This window comes from Siphateles boraxobius, unplaced genomic scaffold (genome assembly GCF_051911475.1).
Source record: "Siphateles boraxobius isolate OS27281-9 unplaced genomic scaffold, OSU_SipBor_1 164, whole genome shotgun sequence".
Taxonomy (NCBI): domain Eukaryota; kingdom Metazoa; phylum Chordata; class Actinopteri; order Cypriniformes; family Leuciscidae; genus Siphateles; species Siphateles boraxobius.
Window position 1 is genome coordinate 29282 of NW_027508771.1, and position 18289 is coordinate 47570.

General features: G+C 36.8%; 1 protein-coding gene across 4 annotated transcripts in view; it reads right to left on the reverse strand.

Moving 5' to 3' along the window:
* LOC143740057 (zinc finger protein 292-like) overlaps positions 1-18289 on the reverse strand; it is a 60125-nt gene that overhangs the window by 24584 nt on the left and 17252 nt on the right. For all 4 annotated transcript variants that reach the window (XR_013204724.1, XR_013204725.1, XM_077232127.1 and 1 more), the window contains exons 3-6: positions 13899-13977; positions 6565-6700; positions 6210-6412; positions 4114-4250 (exon numbers count right to left, since the gene is read on the reverse strand). Coding sequence is in view for 2 of the 4 variants with exons in the window: in XM_077232127.1 (XP_077088242.1) it covers positions 4114-4250; positions 6210-6412; positions 6565-6700; positions 13899-13977 (555 nt within the window). In the remaining 2 variants the exon portion in view is untranslated. The remainder of the gene's footprint in view (positions 1-4113; positions 4251-6209; positions 6413-6564; positions 6701-13898; positions 13978-18289) is intronic.

The following is an 18289-nucleotide window of genomic DNA, read 5'->3' on the forward strand; positions in this document are numbered from 1 at the left end:
TACCAGAACCAGGAAGTATGACCATTTTAACCCGGTTCTGTCAACACTGGATTGGCTCCCTATTAAACATCGTATAAATGTTAAAATATTGCTGATGACTAACAAAGCACTAAATGGTTAAGCTCCCCAGTACTTGAGCGAGCTCTTAATGCATTATAGTCCTTCACGTCTATTGCGATCTCAAAATTCTGGCCAGTTGATAATACCTAGAATAACAAAATCGACTGCTGGCGGTAGATCCTTTTCCTATCTAGCACCTAAACTTTGGAACAATCTTCCTAACATTGTCCGGGAAGCAGACACAGTCTGTCAGTTATAGACATTATACACATTATAGACTTCTATAATTCAATGTTAGGCTGCATAGTTTAGATCAGCCAGAACCAGGAACACTTGCCATAAATCCTGATGTACTTGATACATCATAAGAAGGATGGCGTCTACGCTAATATTAGTCTCTCTTTTTATCCCGAGGTTTACCGCAGTCCGCCGGATCCAGGCCGTATCTGATGAAGGACCTCCGCCTAGACATGACGACAACACATCCCTGAAGTGTCACTAGTCTCTCCCCTGTGAAGGCCTCCTTCCCTTTACCTCTGTACAGATAAAACGTTGTCGGGATAACAGGTGACTTACGTGGCTATTCGGAAACGATAAAAAATTCTCAGAGCCACCAGGCACTGTGTTGTGCAAATGAGCGGCCGGATCACATTAAAGGTTTTCTGTTAGAACGGTGTCTTGTTAGGGGCCCTTAACCCTCTGGGGTCCTATGTGTTTTTGGGGTCCTGGAGGTGTTCTGACATGGTCTAACATTTGTGCTTTTTTCAGTTATTTATAAACATGTTAATGGCAAAGGTGTAAATTCACTCTATATAGCACAAACAGGGCTACCATAATATGTTAGCAAGATGTATGTACATGTTTGTATTTTTGAGAGAATATTGTTTATGCATGGTTATTGAAAAAACTAAAACTTAAAGTCTCTGAAATAAGGCCACAAAACACATACTAAATATGTGTCCACAAGACTTTTGACTAATGGATGTTCCTGCCTAGGATTTTTGCTTCAAAATGATCTGAAAATCATCCTTCCAAATCATTCACATAAAACAATACATTGATTTAAATTTAGTAAAACACTTTTTGTTTGGAAAGGCAATATGCGAAATGGGCGTGACTCATGTATAATGGTCTGATTCACACCTGTGAAGACAAAAGACCTGCTTAATGAGCCTGCATAATGAGCTTTTCACAGGTGTGTCACTGAGCCACAAGAAAGAATACAAGGACACAAGAAAAGAAATGTGTATATATACTACAAAATTGGTTCACAGTTGGAAACATCTATAAAAAATAGTATTTTTCCACTTGTATTTTTGCTTGCAAATTGTATAATATCCAAGGTGAACATTTCTAGTAATTGTGTAGTTAATTCTCATACTGTATTTTCAGAAAGTTTTGGATATGTATCCTCTCCCCAAATTTGTTACTAATAAAACACAATACAAATAATTTGAAGAGAAGGCTTATATAGACCTTTTAAGATTTTGTTTACATCTACCTTGTAAATATATTATTTGCTATTTTATTAAAAAGGTTACAATTACAGCAACAATTAAAATAACAATATTTCAAGTGTAATATTTCTTTGTAAAAACTAAAGTATACATTTTATCATACATATTTCAAAGTTAAGGATTCATTAGTTTGAATAAAGCCTACATTGGAACAAACACTATAATAGCATCCTAGTTGATGACTTTATTTTTGACAAAACAAACATAGCCTAATATATTTAACATTTGAGCAGAAATTGGTGAACAAAAGCTTATTCAATGTGGCAGTAGTCTATAGTTTAGGCTACAGTAATAAGTTAATAATCTATCCAAAAACTAGTCAACGAAATGTTGTCTTTCATATTTCTTCTGTAACATAGGCATATCGTTTGTTGTTTTTATGATAGCCTATATTAGGGCATATAAATATTAATATGCAGTTTAATACGTTGCTAATACAAAGACATTTTAACATTATTTCAACATATTTCAGTCGATTTTCACTCATCTCAGTATAGCAATAGGGTTTGGTAAAAACTGTTCAGTTCATTCATTCACACACAGACGCGATTCATATTTAAACAGTCTTTTTGCGGTTTACATACACTATGATATCGCAATTAGAACAATAGTAAAAAAACTTACTTCTCAGATGGATATTTCATATTTCTTTGTAAAAACTAAAGTATACATTTTATCATACATATTTCAAAGTTAAGGATTCATTAGTTTGAATAAAGCCTACATTGGAACAAAGACTATAATAGCATCCTAGTTGATGACTTTATTTTTGACAAAACAAACATAGCCTAATATATAACATTTGAGCAGAAATTGGTGAACAAAAGCTTATTCAATGTGGCAGTAGTCTAGTTTACAGTAAACAGTTAATAATCTATCCAAAACTAGTCGACGAAATGTTGTCTTTCATATTTCGTCTGTAACATAGGCATGTCGTTTTTTGTTTTTATGAGCCTATATTAGGGCATACATATTAATTTGCAGTTTAATACGTTGCTAATACAAAGACATTTTAACGTTATTTCAACATATTTCAGTCGATTTTCACTCATCTCAGTATAGCAATAGGGTTTGGTAAAAACTGTTCAGTTCATTCATTCACACACAGACGCGATTCATATTTAAACAGTCTTTTTGCGGTTTACATACACTATGATATCGCGATTAGAACAATAATAAAAAAAAAAAACGTACTTATCAGATGGATCCGTTGCTCCTCGAAATGAAAAAAAACAGTACATGTTCTGAGGTAAATGTCCCAGGATTATTCCTCACACAGCCTCGCAAGAAGAAATAGTAGGCTACATTAATCTGATGATTACATTTGTTGTGTTATCGCGTTTATGAGGGGCGTTGACACTTTGCATGTGTTTCAGATCATTTGCGTTTGAATACCGCGCGCTCTCCGTGGGCGTGTCAGATTAGCAGAATAATGAGCTAAGAGAACGATAATGAGATCGGCTGACACCTCTCTCTTTTTTAATAGATTACATAAACAGAGAATATTTATTTTAGTTTTGAATTATATATTTTAAAAGTACAAACTTAAATGATAATAAAGATATATTGCTCGTGCTTGTGTGAATAGTATTCGCTGAGCTTTGTTTAAGTTTAGAGACGTGCACCAGAAAAAAATTTAACGGAGACAGAGAGGCAGAAAGCACACCCTGTTTATTTTCTTCATTTTACAAAAGCACACGGTTTTGATGTTAATGTGAGTGTACACAAAAAAAAGAAGACCCTCTATAGTTTATAATCATGTGTTGATTTTATTTATATGACCAAAAATGACGGAGTATTTTAAGTCTATGTTGCTGCTATGTGGAAAAAAAACAGCAAAACGCGCCGGCGCGTTTCTCGACCCCAGAGAGTTAAGTTAATAGCTAATGACCGTTGCGAAGGAAGTGAATCAATTCAAACTAACTTTAGCTGGACAATAACTTTAATTTTGAGCTGCTGTAAAGCTAAAACAATCTCTGTTACTTTAATTTCCTATTATCACTGTAAAGCTGCTTTGAAACAGTCCATATTGTTAAAAGTGCTATATAAATGCAGGTGAGTTGACTTGACTAATTTTCCACTGCGTTTCTTTAGTAAATCCTGTCAGTAGTTTTTTAATGCCAAAAGAGGGTTTGCGCTGATGCCAGCTGTTACTAAATCTAAGTTTATAACGTTTACTCAGCCTCAAACAGGTGTGGCAAATCATGTCAAAAATGTGCCTGGTACAGATACGTTGGATGGGTTTATTATAAGCAAGCCAACCCTCAGTTGCTTACTCATGACCCATAGCAACAAAGCTTAAAGTACTCCTAATATTTTGGACCTTTTATTGAAATAAGCCCAACTTTTACCAGTTAAAATATGCCTTCACAAGGACCCGTAAGAGCTGTGTATGTGATGTTTGAGTTGGTGGAGGTGCTATGCAATGTTTACAAGGTTGATTGAAAATATCTTTTAATTCTGTAATTCTGCTAGGTGACACTAGTGTTGCAGAAACTACACACTTCACCTTTAAAAATCAGAACAAATGTCTTACCAGGCACAATAAACATCCCCACTGAGAAGCTGGCGCTTGAAAAATGCAGTACAAAGACTGAGAGCTCCCTTCTCGTCTTCCTCGGACTCCAAATTACAAATCATGTCCAGAGCCTCCTTACAGTCTACCTCCTTTATCTACCAAACATAACAGAGTAAATTTAGGTTACACATTATTTGCAATAGTCAAAATTATGCAAAAAAAAAAAAAGATAATAATAACAGATTAATGAAAGGGATAGATCACACAAAAAAAGGAAAGTTTTGTTAACATTTGCTTAACCATTTTGTTTGTTTAACAGGGACAATACACTAGGCATTGTTACACACAGACAACCAATGCCGTGTACATAGCCAATATAGCATAAAGCTAATTTGCAGCCTTCGTCCCTGGTCCAAACCCAAAAGAATTCTGTTCTTTTGTCTGTTCTTATAGGATTAGTTCATCTCAAAATGAAAATTTCCTAATAATTTACTCACCCCAATGCCATCCAAGGTATCCATGTCTTTCTTTCCTCAGTAGAAGAGAAATTAAGTTTTTTGAGGAAACCACTTCTGGATTTTTCTTTGAATAATGGACTTCAATGACAACCAGCGTTTTGAAGTCCAAATCAATGCAGTTTCAAAGGGCTTTGAAGTGCTTCAGCGGACTGTACACGATCGCAGCTGAGGAGGAGGGTCTTATCTTGCGAAACGATAGGTCATTTAAAAAAAATAAAATAAATTTTTTTTTTTTTAACTACAATTGTTCGGATTGCACTGATCTGCAACGCGCCGGGAACTACGCCATCACGTTGAAAGGTCAGGCTCGATGTTGCGGAAGTACCGCCCCACTCGACCGTGCGAAGGAGGATAGTTCAAATTGTATTGGTCACTTTGTAAACAGTGGGGCGGTACTTCTGCCGGCCCCCCGCGACATCGAGAACAATTGTAGTTAAAAAGTATATTATATATTTTTTTTTTCTTTGAAAATGACCTATCATGTCGCGAAATTAGACCCTCATCCTCAGCTGCGATCGTGCACAGTCCGCTGAAGCACTTCAAAGACCTTTGAAACTGCATTGATTTGGACTTCAAAACGCTGGTTGTCATTGAAGTCCATTATTCAAAGAAAAATCCAGAAATGTTTTCCTCAAAAAACTTAATTTCCCTTCTACTGAAGAAAGAAAGACATGAATATCTTGGATGGCATTGGGGTGAGTAAATTATTAGGAAATTTTCATTTTGAGGTGAACTAATCCTTTATCTTTTGCAACACAAATGAAAATTCTCATAATTTTTGTCCCGCTATTGAAACTGAATGCAACAAAAAATGTCATCAAAACCTACAAAAAAACATGGTAAAAGTAATCCGTATGAATTGAGCGGTTTAATCGCAGTCTTCGGAAGAACTTTATATGATATTACAGTAAGATTTAGCTTTTTATTCCAATATAAACACTGAACAACACACATTCATAATGTACAAACACACATCAAACAGGGCAAACACAGAAGCCCAATGCGGTTTGTTCCCACATGCCAAGCAAATATAATTGAGCCTTCATGCTTACCAAATTTGAGGAACTCTATTTATATGCACTGATCATGAATAAGAGCATATTAAAAATATTCAATTGTGCTCTAAAGATTAGAGATTCTTCAGAAAGTCTTCTGGGATTGGAACAACACGAAAGTGAGTGAAAAAATGTTACATTTTAATTTTTGGGTGAGCTAACTCTTTAAAAATTATAGCGATTCTATCATAACACCGAAAAGAGGCATTCATATATTCATGTTGTGCAAGACTATACATTTTAAATACGATTGAAATATTAATTCTGAAGTTCAACAAATTTTTTAAAAAAGGTAGGAAGTAACCTCTGGAGGTGCTCAAACAGCTTAATTCAACAAATAAAGACTGCTTGTTACAGAGGAGAGCTTTTCATGTACAATCCACTCATGCATACAACTGTAATTGCCGATAACATAAGGAACACAAACAGCCTGATTATAATTTCAAAACAAACAAAAAATGTTAGAGCAGAAATAAATTTGTAATATGCTTGAACTTCAACATTAATACAATATATACTGATTAAAAAAAAAGACCCTCACCTCTTGCATAAGTTCTTGTTGTGGCTTTATTTCACACAGACATACGAGGTAGATTTGTTTAAAGTTCTTCTTTCCTCCAAATTCAGGAAACTCTGCGCATATCTTTGCTAGTATTGCAGCTTTATCCATACACTTCAGTTTGATGAGGTGCTTTATACGCATATGAAGTAGTTCAGGTCCTTCTCGAGATAAAAACTCATGTACTACAGAAGACGCACATCCAAACAAGTTAAAAATAGTAGCAGTACAATTATAAATGAATGTTATTATTACCAAAATTTGGAACAAATAAGTATGAACCATAAAAGAGAGAATATTCAAATAAAAAAGTGATAGATGGTAAAAGCATTTTTACCTATCTCTAAATTAGGGATGTCACTTGAGAGAAGGCTACACAGAGTGGAGTTGGACCACACACCATTCTCCTCCACCAGAGTCAACAGGGTGTGAAGCTGCGAGTTTCCACGTGCCTGAAGGATGTCATGAGCCATCTGCATCAAAGAAATCATCAATACAATACAAAAACAAAGCTTTTTAAATCTTAATTAACTCCAGCCACACCTAACCCTACCCATAATCGTTATCCCTGATATTCACAAGATGACTGGCAAGTGGTTTACGTGCAGAGTCATTAGATTCTTCTTTTTCAAAAACTAAGGGTGCTATGATCAGGATTTTTCAATTTCAACAGAAATCGCCAACTACTGGAAGTTTCGGTGAGCTTAAAGTGCCCCTATTAGGGCTGGGTATTGACACAAATTTCACAATTCGATTCGATTTCGATTCACAAGCTAGCAATTCGATTCGATTTCGATTACGATTCGATTCGATTCAATATTGATTATTTTGGATATCAGGTACAATACATGGCAAATTTTCTCAAGGAAAACAAATCTCTTAACCAATGCTGTAAACTATGGGAGTCAGTTGTATCATTAAAATTGTTTCCTTAGCCTACTATAGCCTATTATTAAAGGTAAAGATTTACTGATTTGTATACAAACAATTACACTTTTATTTATTTTTCTAATAATAAAGCTATATGAAATATAAATATTTAAATGGTGGCTGTCATAAAAACTTGCCAGATTTATTCAAACATGCATTAAATATTGAAAAACATAAAATAATTATAAAATAACATAAAATGCATATGTAATATGGTGCATATATTTAGCAAAATGCTCCTCTCTAGAGTTAATTTTTCTAGCTGACTAACGAGTTCATGGTCACTGGATATAGTTTTTCTGAGGTAAATGTGACGTTACATGACATTGTTTACAAGCTGTTTCACTGACGTCTTTCCTTGGTTGAAACAATGATTGAGCGATTCCATGTGACAATAAGGATTTCCATAAGTTATACTCTTATCTTTTAACACACTTTCAGATGCTCATTCATGTTTATTTCACGCTGTAACTGGTAATATTAAGGCGGAAGAGAAGATTATGTGTGCTCGGCACTGCTGCTTCTCTTGAGCTGCGCCAGAGCGATCTCACGCCACAGCGCCAAAACGGTATTTATGTTTTTGAATTTCGTAAGAAAATGGACGTAATTTGAAATCTGAGACTTTGTTTCATATCAATAGTAACAAAGCACAAAGATTATTGCGTTTATTGGATGGGATGCGCGCTACAATGTTCCATTCATTCATCAACTGAAAACAGGATGACTAATCGATTCTTGGGATTTAAGAATCGATATCGGTTCGTAAAAATGAGAATCGATTAAAATCGAGAAATCGATATTTTTTACCCAGCCCTAGCCCCTATTATGTTTCCCCCCCCCGAATATTCCCTTTCATGCAGTGTGTAGCTGTTTGTGAATGTAAATATTCGGCAAAGTTGTAAAGTCGAAAGTGCCCAATAAATAAAGTTATTGTCTCCCAAAAGAAATCGTCGTATGTATTTCGAATCTCACTGTGTGACAGTTCTACGTCACTAGAAAATACATGTGCATAATGCCCGCCTATGTTGTACGTTGTCCACCCGCAAACAACTTAACCAGCCCACAACACGTCACTTTATTGACGACTGCTTCTCAATCTCGGAGTTCAACACGGGATTCTCAAATTCTCAAAAGCCAATATTACCTCAAACTGTGTCTATTAATGCAGATTGTCTGTTGTTCTTACTACTTTGAGTAAAGATAAAGGATGAAGCAAGATTTGTTTTACAAACGTTTGTTACATCAGTCATTCACGTTAGTCCTGGGTGAACGTATTCACCGTTATTGATACAGTTCCCGCATGTGCACCGCAATAAATTTGAAATACACACATGGGTTTATTGATGGACATACACTTGTTAATGCTGATGGTGAATTACAGTTGCAACATCTCATAATGTACCTCAACATGAGTAGTGTATCACTGAGTCATCCTTGCCATGGAGGTTCGGGTTGAATAAATAGTTCTTACAATTTTTCATCATGGGACTCATGCTTGGATTGATATGGTGAGATCACATCATCGTTACTGTGTAGTGTGTGTGTGTAGTGTGTATAGTCGCTGAGCTTTAGGAAGCCTCCGGTTATATAATAGCTGTTTAGCTTCCGAAATACGCTTTAAGCCGTAGACCAATCACAACAGACTGGGCCATCTGGACAATCAGAGCAGAGCAGGCTCGCGGAAAGGAGGGATTTCGAGAGACTGAATCATCCATCGAGTTGTTTGAGAATTCATGAAAAATGTGGTGATGTGCAATGTATATTATGAGAAATTGAATGCCGCCTTATTAGGACAATAAAGCCCTCCCTACACCTCCCCCTAACCAATAAACACTTTATTATTAAACACACGTTAGACACCTTATTTCCACTTTACGAATATTTTCTTCATTTTAATTGAAAATAAATGGCTTTCACATCTGATATGTGATGGGAAAAGGGAGTAGAGCGAGTTCGGCAAAAGGCGGATTCGATCTCTGGTCGATTTGCGTCAAAACTTTCTGCCACACACCTTACCCCAACACTATTGCTACTGTTGGCAATCAAATGTCTTCTGTAATTTTGTCTGGCCAAACCAGATGTCAGTGGGCGGAAATAGAAAAAAAAATCTTCAAGCTTTTAATAATTACATTTTTCTTCGATGTATCCCTGTTTTGTAATGGATATTGAGAGTGCTCAGTCGATGGCTAATGCTATAAATGCACTGCGAATCTTGTCGGAGCAATTGAGATTTAGCTCAACTTATTATGCCTTAACAAAAATAAGATGATTGTGGACATTAATGTAGCAAATCTTGAACAATGGTTGGGCATGGACACAATATGAAACTGTATGTTTTAAAATGAACTTTGCTAGCTGTGTTGATCACTATTTATCTGGCCACACATCCACGCAGGAAAAATCATGAAAATTCTTTCACAGAATTTAGTCTTTTTAAATAAACTTGTTAACATGAAATGGGCAATTTGCTATTTATTGTTATTAATGATATCTTTTTGCATAATTTTTCTACATGAATTGCTACATGTGAAGCCCTTAACCAGAGACACGTTTCTCAAACTGACTGCTAAGCAGAAAAAACAGTTAGGTAATGTTAAATATTCTATAAATATTCTCAATAAAGTTGAACAAATATTTTCATGATAGATGAGTTTTGACTTGGTGTGTGCCAAATTTGGTGTTATTACCAGGGATTTTAAGGTGTGGTTGCTTGGTGATTTTGTTTCGGAACGTTGAACAAATATTTTCATGATAGATGAGTTTTGACTTTGTGTGTGCCAAATTTGGTGTTATTACCAGGGATTTTAAGGTATGGTTGCTTGGTGATTTTGTTTCGGAACGTTCAGAGAACATCTGAACATTCTCAAAATTGACTTTGCTGACTTTATCGTCTTCAAACAGGTGTAGCTCATTAAATTATAAAAAATATATCATTTTGAAGGTTTTTTAATTGTAGAATATGAAAGTAACTCTATATATACAGGTCCTTCACAGAAAATTAGCATATTGTGATAAAGTTAATTATTTTCCATAATGTAATGATAAAAATTAAACTTTCATATATTTTAGATCCATTGCACACCAACTGAAATATTTCAGGTCTTTTATTGTTTTAATACTGATGATTTTGGCATACAGCTCATGAAAACCCAAAATTCCTATCTCAAAAAATTAGCATATCATGAAAAGGGTCTCTAAACGAGATATTAACCTAATCATCTGAATCAACTAATCAACTCTAAACACCTGCAAACGATTCCTGAGGCTTTTAAAATCTCCCAGCCTGTTTCATTACTCAAAACCGCAATCATGGGTAAGACTGCCGACCTGACTGCTGTCCAGAAGGCCATCATTGACACCCTCAAGCAAGAGGGTAAGAAGCAGAAAGAAATTTCTGAACAAATAGGCTGTTCCCAGAGTGCTGTATCAAGGCACCTCAGTGGGAAGTCTGTGGGAAGGAAAAAGTGTGGCAAAAAACGCTGCACAACGAGAAGAGGTGACCGGACCCTGAGGAAGATTGTGGAGAAGGACCGATTCCAGACCTTGGGGGACCTGCGGAAGCAGTGGACTGAGTCTGGAGTAGAAACATCCAGAGCCACCAGGCACAGGCGTGTGCAGGAAATGGGCTACAGGTGCCGCATTCCCCAGGTCAAGCCACTTTTGAACCAGAAACAGCGGCAGAAGCGCCTGACCTGGGCTACAGAGAAGCAGCACTGGACTGTTGCTCAGTGGTCCAAAGTACTTTTTTCGGATGAAAGCAAATTTTGCATGTCATTCGGAAATCAAGGTGCCAGAGTCTGGAGGAAGACTAGGGAGAAGGAAATGCCAAAATGCCTGAAGTCCAGTGTCAAGTACCCACAGTCAGTGATGGTCTGGGGTGCCATGTCAGCTGCTGGTGAGGGTCCACTGTGTTTTATCGAGGGTAGGGTCAATGCATTTAGCTATCAGGAGATTTTGGAGCACTTCATGCTTCCATCTGCTGAAAAACTTTATGGAGATGAAGATTTCATTTTTCAGCACGACCTGGCACCTGCTCACAGTGCCAAAACCACTGGTAAATGGTTTACTGACCATGGTATTACTGTGCTCAATTGGCCTGACAACTCTCCTGACCTGAACCCCATAGAGAATCTGTGGGATATTGTGAAGAGAAAGTTGAGAGACGCAAGACCCAACACTCTGGATGAGCTTAAGGCCGCTATCGAAGCATCCTGGGCCTCCATAACACCTCAGCAGTGCCAAAGGCGGATTGCCCACATGCCACGCCGCATTGAAGCAGTCATTTCTGCAAAAGGATTCCCGACCAAGTATTGAGTGCATAACTGAACATAATTATTTGAAGGTTGACTTTTTTAGTATTAAAAACACTTCTTTTATTGGTCGGATGAAATATGCTAATTTTTTGAGATAGGAATTTTGGGTTTTCATGAGCTGTATGCCAAAATCACCCGTATTAAAACAATAAAAGACCTGAAATATTTCAGTTGGTGTGCAATGAATCTAAAATATATGAAAGTTTAATTTTTATCATTACATTATGGAAAATAATGAACTTTATAACAATATGCTAATTTTTTGAGAAGGACCGGATATATATATATATATATATATATATATATATATATATATATATACACTCACCTAAAGGATTATTAGGAACACCATACTAATACTGTGTTTGACCCCCTTTCGCCTTCAGAACTGCCTTAATTCTACGTGGCATTGATTCAACAAGGTGCTGAAAGCATTCTTTAGAAATGTTGGCCCATATTGATAGGATAGCATCTTGCAGTTGATGGAGATTTGTGGGATGCACATCCAGGGCATGGAGCTCCCGTTCCACCACACCCCAAAGATGCTCTTTTGGGTTGAGATCTGGTGACTGTGGGGGACATTTTAGTACATTGTCATTTTCAAGAAACCAATTTGAAATGATTCAAGCTTTGTGACATGGTGCATTATCCTGCTGGAAGTAGCCATCAGAGGATGGGTACATGGTGGACATAAAGGGATGGACATGGTCAGAAACAATGCTCAGGTAGGCTGTGGCATTTAGACAATGCCCAATTGACCCTTCGCAGGGAGCTTGATTGACAGATGATCTGACCAATCATACTTCGCCATCCGCCATTTTGTCCGACAAAGCAGTCAGGAGAGTTAGTAGATTAACATGGGAGGATTTGAACTTGAAAAACTGAATATACTGACGTCTTTCCGCTGTTAAAACAACATTCCTTCTTATGTTCATTCATGTTTATTTGATGCTATAAATGAACTAGAAGGAAGAGATGATCGGTTCACGAGCAGCATTAACTGAGGCTCTACAGGGATCTGTCACGACACATTAAAGAGCCACAAAACGGTATTTATTGTTTAAATTTCTTTTTATAAATGACCAAATTTGAAAGGTGAGTCTTTGTTTAATATGTTTAATATCAAAAGTAACCGAAAAGTAACCTGGTCTGCCCTGTCTGTCAGCGTATTGTCAGTCTCCTCTCTGATCCGCGATGTATTTTTCACTGCGTGAGAACATGGTGTGCGTGAGAGCAGCGTAGCTTGTCGGACATAGCGACAGTAACTAAGGGGGGCGGGTCTTTGCGAAGGGTCAATTGGCACTAAGGGGCCTAAAACGTGCCAAGAAAACATCCCCCACACCATTACACCACCACCACCAGCCTGCACAGTGGTAACAAGGCATGATGGATCCATGTTCTCATTCTGTTTACACCAAATTCTGACTCTACCATCTGAATGTTTCAACAGAAATCGAGACTCATCAGACCAGGCAACATTTTTTCAGTCTTCAACTGTCCAATTTTGGAGAGCTCTTGCAAATTGTAGCCTCTTTTTCCTATTTGCTGTTGTAGCCCATCCGCCTCAAAGTTGTGCGTGTTGTGGCTTCACAAATGCTTTGCTGCATACCCCGGTTGTAACGAGTGGTTATTTCTGTCAAAGTTGCTCTTCTATCAGCTTGAATCAGTCGGCCCATTCTCCTCTTACCTCTAGCATCAACAAGGCATTTTCGCCCACAGGACTGCCGCATACTGGATGTTTTCCCTTTTCACACCATTCTTTGTAAACCCTAGAAATGGTTGTGCGTGAAAATCCCAGTAACTGAGCAGATTGTGAAATACTCAGACCGGCCCGTCCGGCACCAACAACCATGCCACGCTCAAAATTGCTTAAATCACCTTTCTTTCCCATTCTGACAATCAGTTTGGTGTTCAGGAGATTGTCTTGACCAGGACCACACCCCTAAATGCATTGAAGCAACTGCCATGTGATTGGTTGATTAGATAATTGCATTAATGAGAAATTGAACAGGTGTTCCTAATAATCCTTTAGGTGAGTGTGTGTATATATATATATATATATATATATTTAATTTGCTCATTCTGACTTATTTTGCCAACACAGATCACACATATTCACTGTGTAATGACAGCAATCATATACTTGACGGCACAGAGATGATATTGAAAATATATTGTGCATTGAAAATAGTTTTCCGTGTTTGGTGAACCCATAAAGCAATTAACCAAGCCATCTGGAATTTATTCTTTATTTGGACATCTAACCCAATACGTTCTTAAAATAATAATAATAATTAGAAATGCTGATATGTGATGCTTATATGAATGTAATAATAATTTGATAAGCCAGGTCCATCCACCAATTCCACAAGATACTGCACATTACCTTTGTGTTAATAAAAAAATTTAATGAAGTCTTGTCTCTGACCTTGACAGAAGATTGAAACTCTTCCCATAAGGCACCAGGGATTTTCCCGGAGAATGACAACAGAAGATTCAGACAGCTCCTAGCAGGGAACAAACACATCTCAGTAAATTTCCTTTACACTGCGTTCAAACTGACTTACTTGTTTACTTAGCACTATTCTCTATATAGTGAAAGGCACACAATGCACTATATGGTAAAATACCGAAATTCGCTGGTCAAAAACCTCATAACTATGAGCTTGATTTCGGTCAAATGTTAATAATACAGTGACACGAGCAAGTGTCTGACCATATATAAATTCATTCAATCATGTAGGTTATTTCTTATTTGCTGTTTTGTAACTTTGAACTTAAAAACTGCTGTTTTTTTTCTGATAATTTAGTATGCAGTTTTTGTTGTTGTTTTTTTTGTCCACCCTTTCTTATGAAGGCCCACCCTTTTGAACATTTCCGGCCTGGCCCCTGTCTGTTACAGTGATTTTATTTGGGCTAAGAGGGGTCCTAAAACACTAGGACACACTGAGGATCTCTCACGGAGGAGCTTCGGAAGCATAAAAGGACGAGTGACGACAGTGAAGGACGAGAGAGGACCAGGCCTAGACTTTTACTTTGTGTTTTGTTTAAGTCCATGAGTTGCTTTTACTTTCATTTTGTGTTTATTTATATAATAAAGTTTGTGTACGTTCGCTGGTTCCCAGCTCCTTCCTTCCTTCCTCCCAACATCATTACACTAGTGTCGAAAGCCGAAAAAAAGTTTTAGAAAATGATAAACCTCACATTTTAGCCTTTAACACAAGTTTTTAGAATTATATTTATATTCATTTAAAATGTAACTGAAATTATATTCATAATATACACACACACACACACACACACACACACACACACACACACACACACACACACACACACACACACACACACACACACACACACACACACACACACACACACACACACACACACACACACACACATATATATATTAGGGCTGGGGTAAACGATTATTAACTAAACGATTAGTTGGGCGATTATTTTATCGATTAGTCGACTAATCTAACGACAAATTTTTCTGCTGCTCGATTAATAAAAAAACATAATCAGAGCGCGCGCTGACACGGAGTAAAGCCTTGTTTATACTCGACATGTCCGCAAGAGCGCGAAGGTGCGCGCGGCAAAATGACGTCATTGCGGTGTGGGCGGTCGTGCGCATTGGGTGCGCAAGACCCCATTTCACCTGCGCGCGGCACCGCATCCGAAGATGAACGACTTTGAGCCGAATCTGGCCGAACTGGTACGTCTGTACCTGCATGTTATTATCCTTCTATACACAGATAGATGTGCATTGATGGGTGACCAAAAAAGCCTCTCATTTTGTGAATAGGATCACATTTGCATTAAGGACCCAGTTTACACTTGTCTAAAGTAACTGCTTAAATTTACAAAATAAGCCTACAGTAGCAGAAGTAAGCCCTGCTGATGAAATTAAGGTTTAAACACTCTTCAATAAGGCTTCAGTTGTTTAACTAGTTTGTACAAAAAAGTACAATAAACCTACTGCATTTATTACTCTTTTAATATGAATCAGCTATTAATAAACTACTAATAAACAGCAAACTACTTCTTCACAGCTGATTCCTGGTGGTTTAGAGGAGAATTACTCCGAGTCGCCCCCTGTCGTTTCACAGAATAGCACAACGGCGAGCGCGTCAAGTATAAACGCCTCGTCCGTTTGGAGAGGTGCGCGCTGTCAGCTGAGACTCGCACTAGTGCGGACGCGTTGAGTATAAACAAGGCTTAAAGCCTAAAAATGACGCGTTGGGAGACCGGCAAGACCCCATATCGCTTTGGCTGTGTGCACGGCTTCTTTTTATAACAGCGCGCCCTCGCCGCAACCGAGTATGAACGAATAGAAAAATTATAGCTTTTCTACTACAAAAAACACAACAGGGTTCCTGCACACTTTTTAAAGTCAAATTTAAGGCTTTTTAAGACCTTTTTAAGACTTGAAGAAATCAAAATTAAGACCGTACATTAGGGGTGTGCAATATTGACAAAAATATATCTCGATATTTTAAACGTTTTGTTGATAATAATTAGATGATATTTTACTGATTATGTTTTTGTGCTGGTGCAATGGCTGGTTTAGGCCTGTTGTTGACAGCAGACTCACGAAGATATTCATATTTTTCATATTCTATGCAGTGGTCAGTTCACAGCAGTGACAGAAATGATTAATTAACGTGCAATATTTGCCACCTTAAATTGATTTCCAGGGGCATTTTCACCTATATATGGACATTTTTTCTAAACTTATTTAGAGTTCTGCATCACCTTTTATGTCAAATACTAACATTCAAATTATTCAAATTAAATTATACAGTAATTATACTTATTTATAAAATAATACTTAATTACACAATAATTATACAGTACCACCGTTACCAGTCAAATTAAATCATTCAATCAAAATCCATCTTTGCAGTTCAGAGGTGACACAGAAGCAGCATCAGAAGAGGCATTAATATTTACACTCCATTTACAATTGCATAAATAAAGCTATGAGATAGTTTAAAAAAAATCCATATTCAATATTTAAATATGAAATGATTTCTAATTTTAACGTTTTAATTAAAGGGTAGGCCCCTACTTTAAATATGAAACTAAAACCGCCAGTAGGCGGCAGCAAGTCACTGTCTTAATACCGTAAGCGAGTTGAGGGAGTCATTCATTCATTCAACCGATTTGTTCAAACGGCTGATTCAATCGGGAAAGAAACAAGTGATTGTTCATTGAATCGTTAAAATGACTCGTTTAAAACGTGGATTTCAGTCAAGAAATCATCGGTGTCTGTTGCATTAGACTCTGCTACGGTTTCATTTTGAAATTCTCGTCAGCGAAATAAAGGGAAAACAAATAATTTTGTCAATATGGTGTCTAAAAAGTAACTCACAATGTTAATTTATTTTTAATTTAACTATTGTATAACAAAATATCACACTTGTGCACGGGAAAACGGCACTCTTACTGATGTGATATTCTAATATAAGAACATAATACAAATATAAGACAAAAACTAATTTGGGGACATAGGCCTACCTATAACTGCACTGACACATCACGCAGTGAAAGCACGAGAGAAAAATGCGATGTCAGCTCACAGTGCCTCGTACATCCTTAAAACAATGATTACAATATCATAGTAGACAATACACATCGCACACCCCTACGCACAAAGAATGAACTTACTACTGAACTGACATTTGCCAACTTTCTTCTTCTCTCCTCTCTCGCGTGCAGGAGACAGACGTTATTCTGCCGGCCGCGAATGTGATGCGAATTGTCACGTGAACAAGCAAATCCACAAAGATAGAATAATAAAAAATAATATTACGCTAATTAGATAGTTTTAATTTGGAAAACATTTAGATATGTCTAAGTCGAAGTGTCATCTAAAATGTAAGACCTTTCATAAGTAAAAATAAGACTTTATAAGACTTTTTATGGCCTTAAATTTTAAAAATCTAATTTAAGACTTTTTAAGACTTTTTAAGGATCCGCGGGAACCCTGCACAAGCATGCTCAATGAAGCATTTTAAAAGGTTTAAAATGTAAACACAAGTTGTAAATGTCAACATATACAGGTACAATTCAGATATAATCAAGCTATATACAAAAAAATATGATTTACCAAAAAAAAGCGGGTGTAGCCATAGGCTTTTTTCTTTCTTTTTAACTTAGCCACTTTTTAAAAAATGTTGTGCGCACAATTATACAGAGAGCTATATTTAAGGCATTGCATTCCCAGAGTATGAGGGTTCCCAAATAGTGCAAATACAACATAAAAAAGGTAAAATTGAGATAAAATCAAACTATATACAGCAAAAAGTAGGTGTGGCAATAGGCGTTTTTTCTTTTCTTTTTTGATTAGAAACTCTACACACTTAATGTATAATTACACAGATATCAACATTACAGGGCTTTCATTCCTTGAGTAAGAGGGGTTGCACTCAATAGTGCAAATATACCATACAAAAGGTAAAATTAACACAAAGTCAAACTATACATATAACTATTTACAACAAATATCAGGTGTTTTTTATTTATTTTATTTTTTATCTGTGCCACTCCTCAAAACAGTTTATCTATATCTACTCGTAAACTACTCCTAAACTACCTAAACTATCTACAGTACTCCTAAACTACTCTCAAAATCTACTCAAACTCTTCCAAAAACTAGCAATAATATATCTCTCTCTATATATAACGTATATATGTCTCTCTTTGTCTACTCTGTAAATCTCTTTCCGCCCACTGTGTGTTCCCCTTAAAACTTCCCCTTAAAACATATTACCGCGTGTGTAGTCACGTAACTCCGCCCTGTCCAGTCTG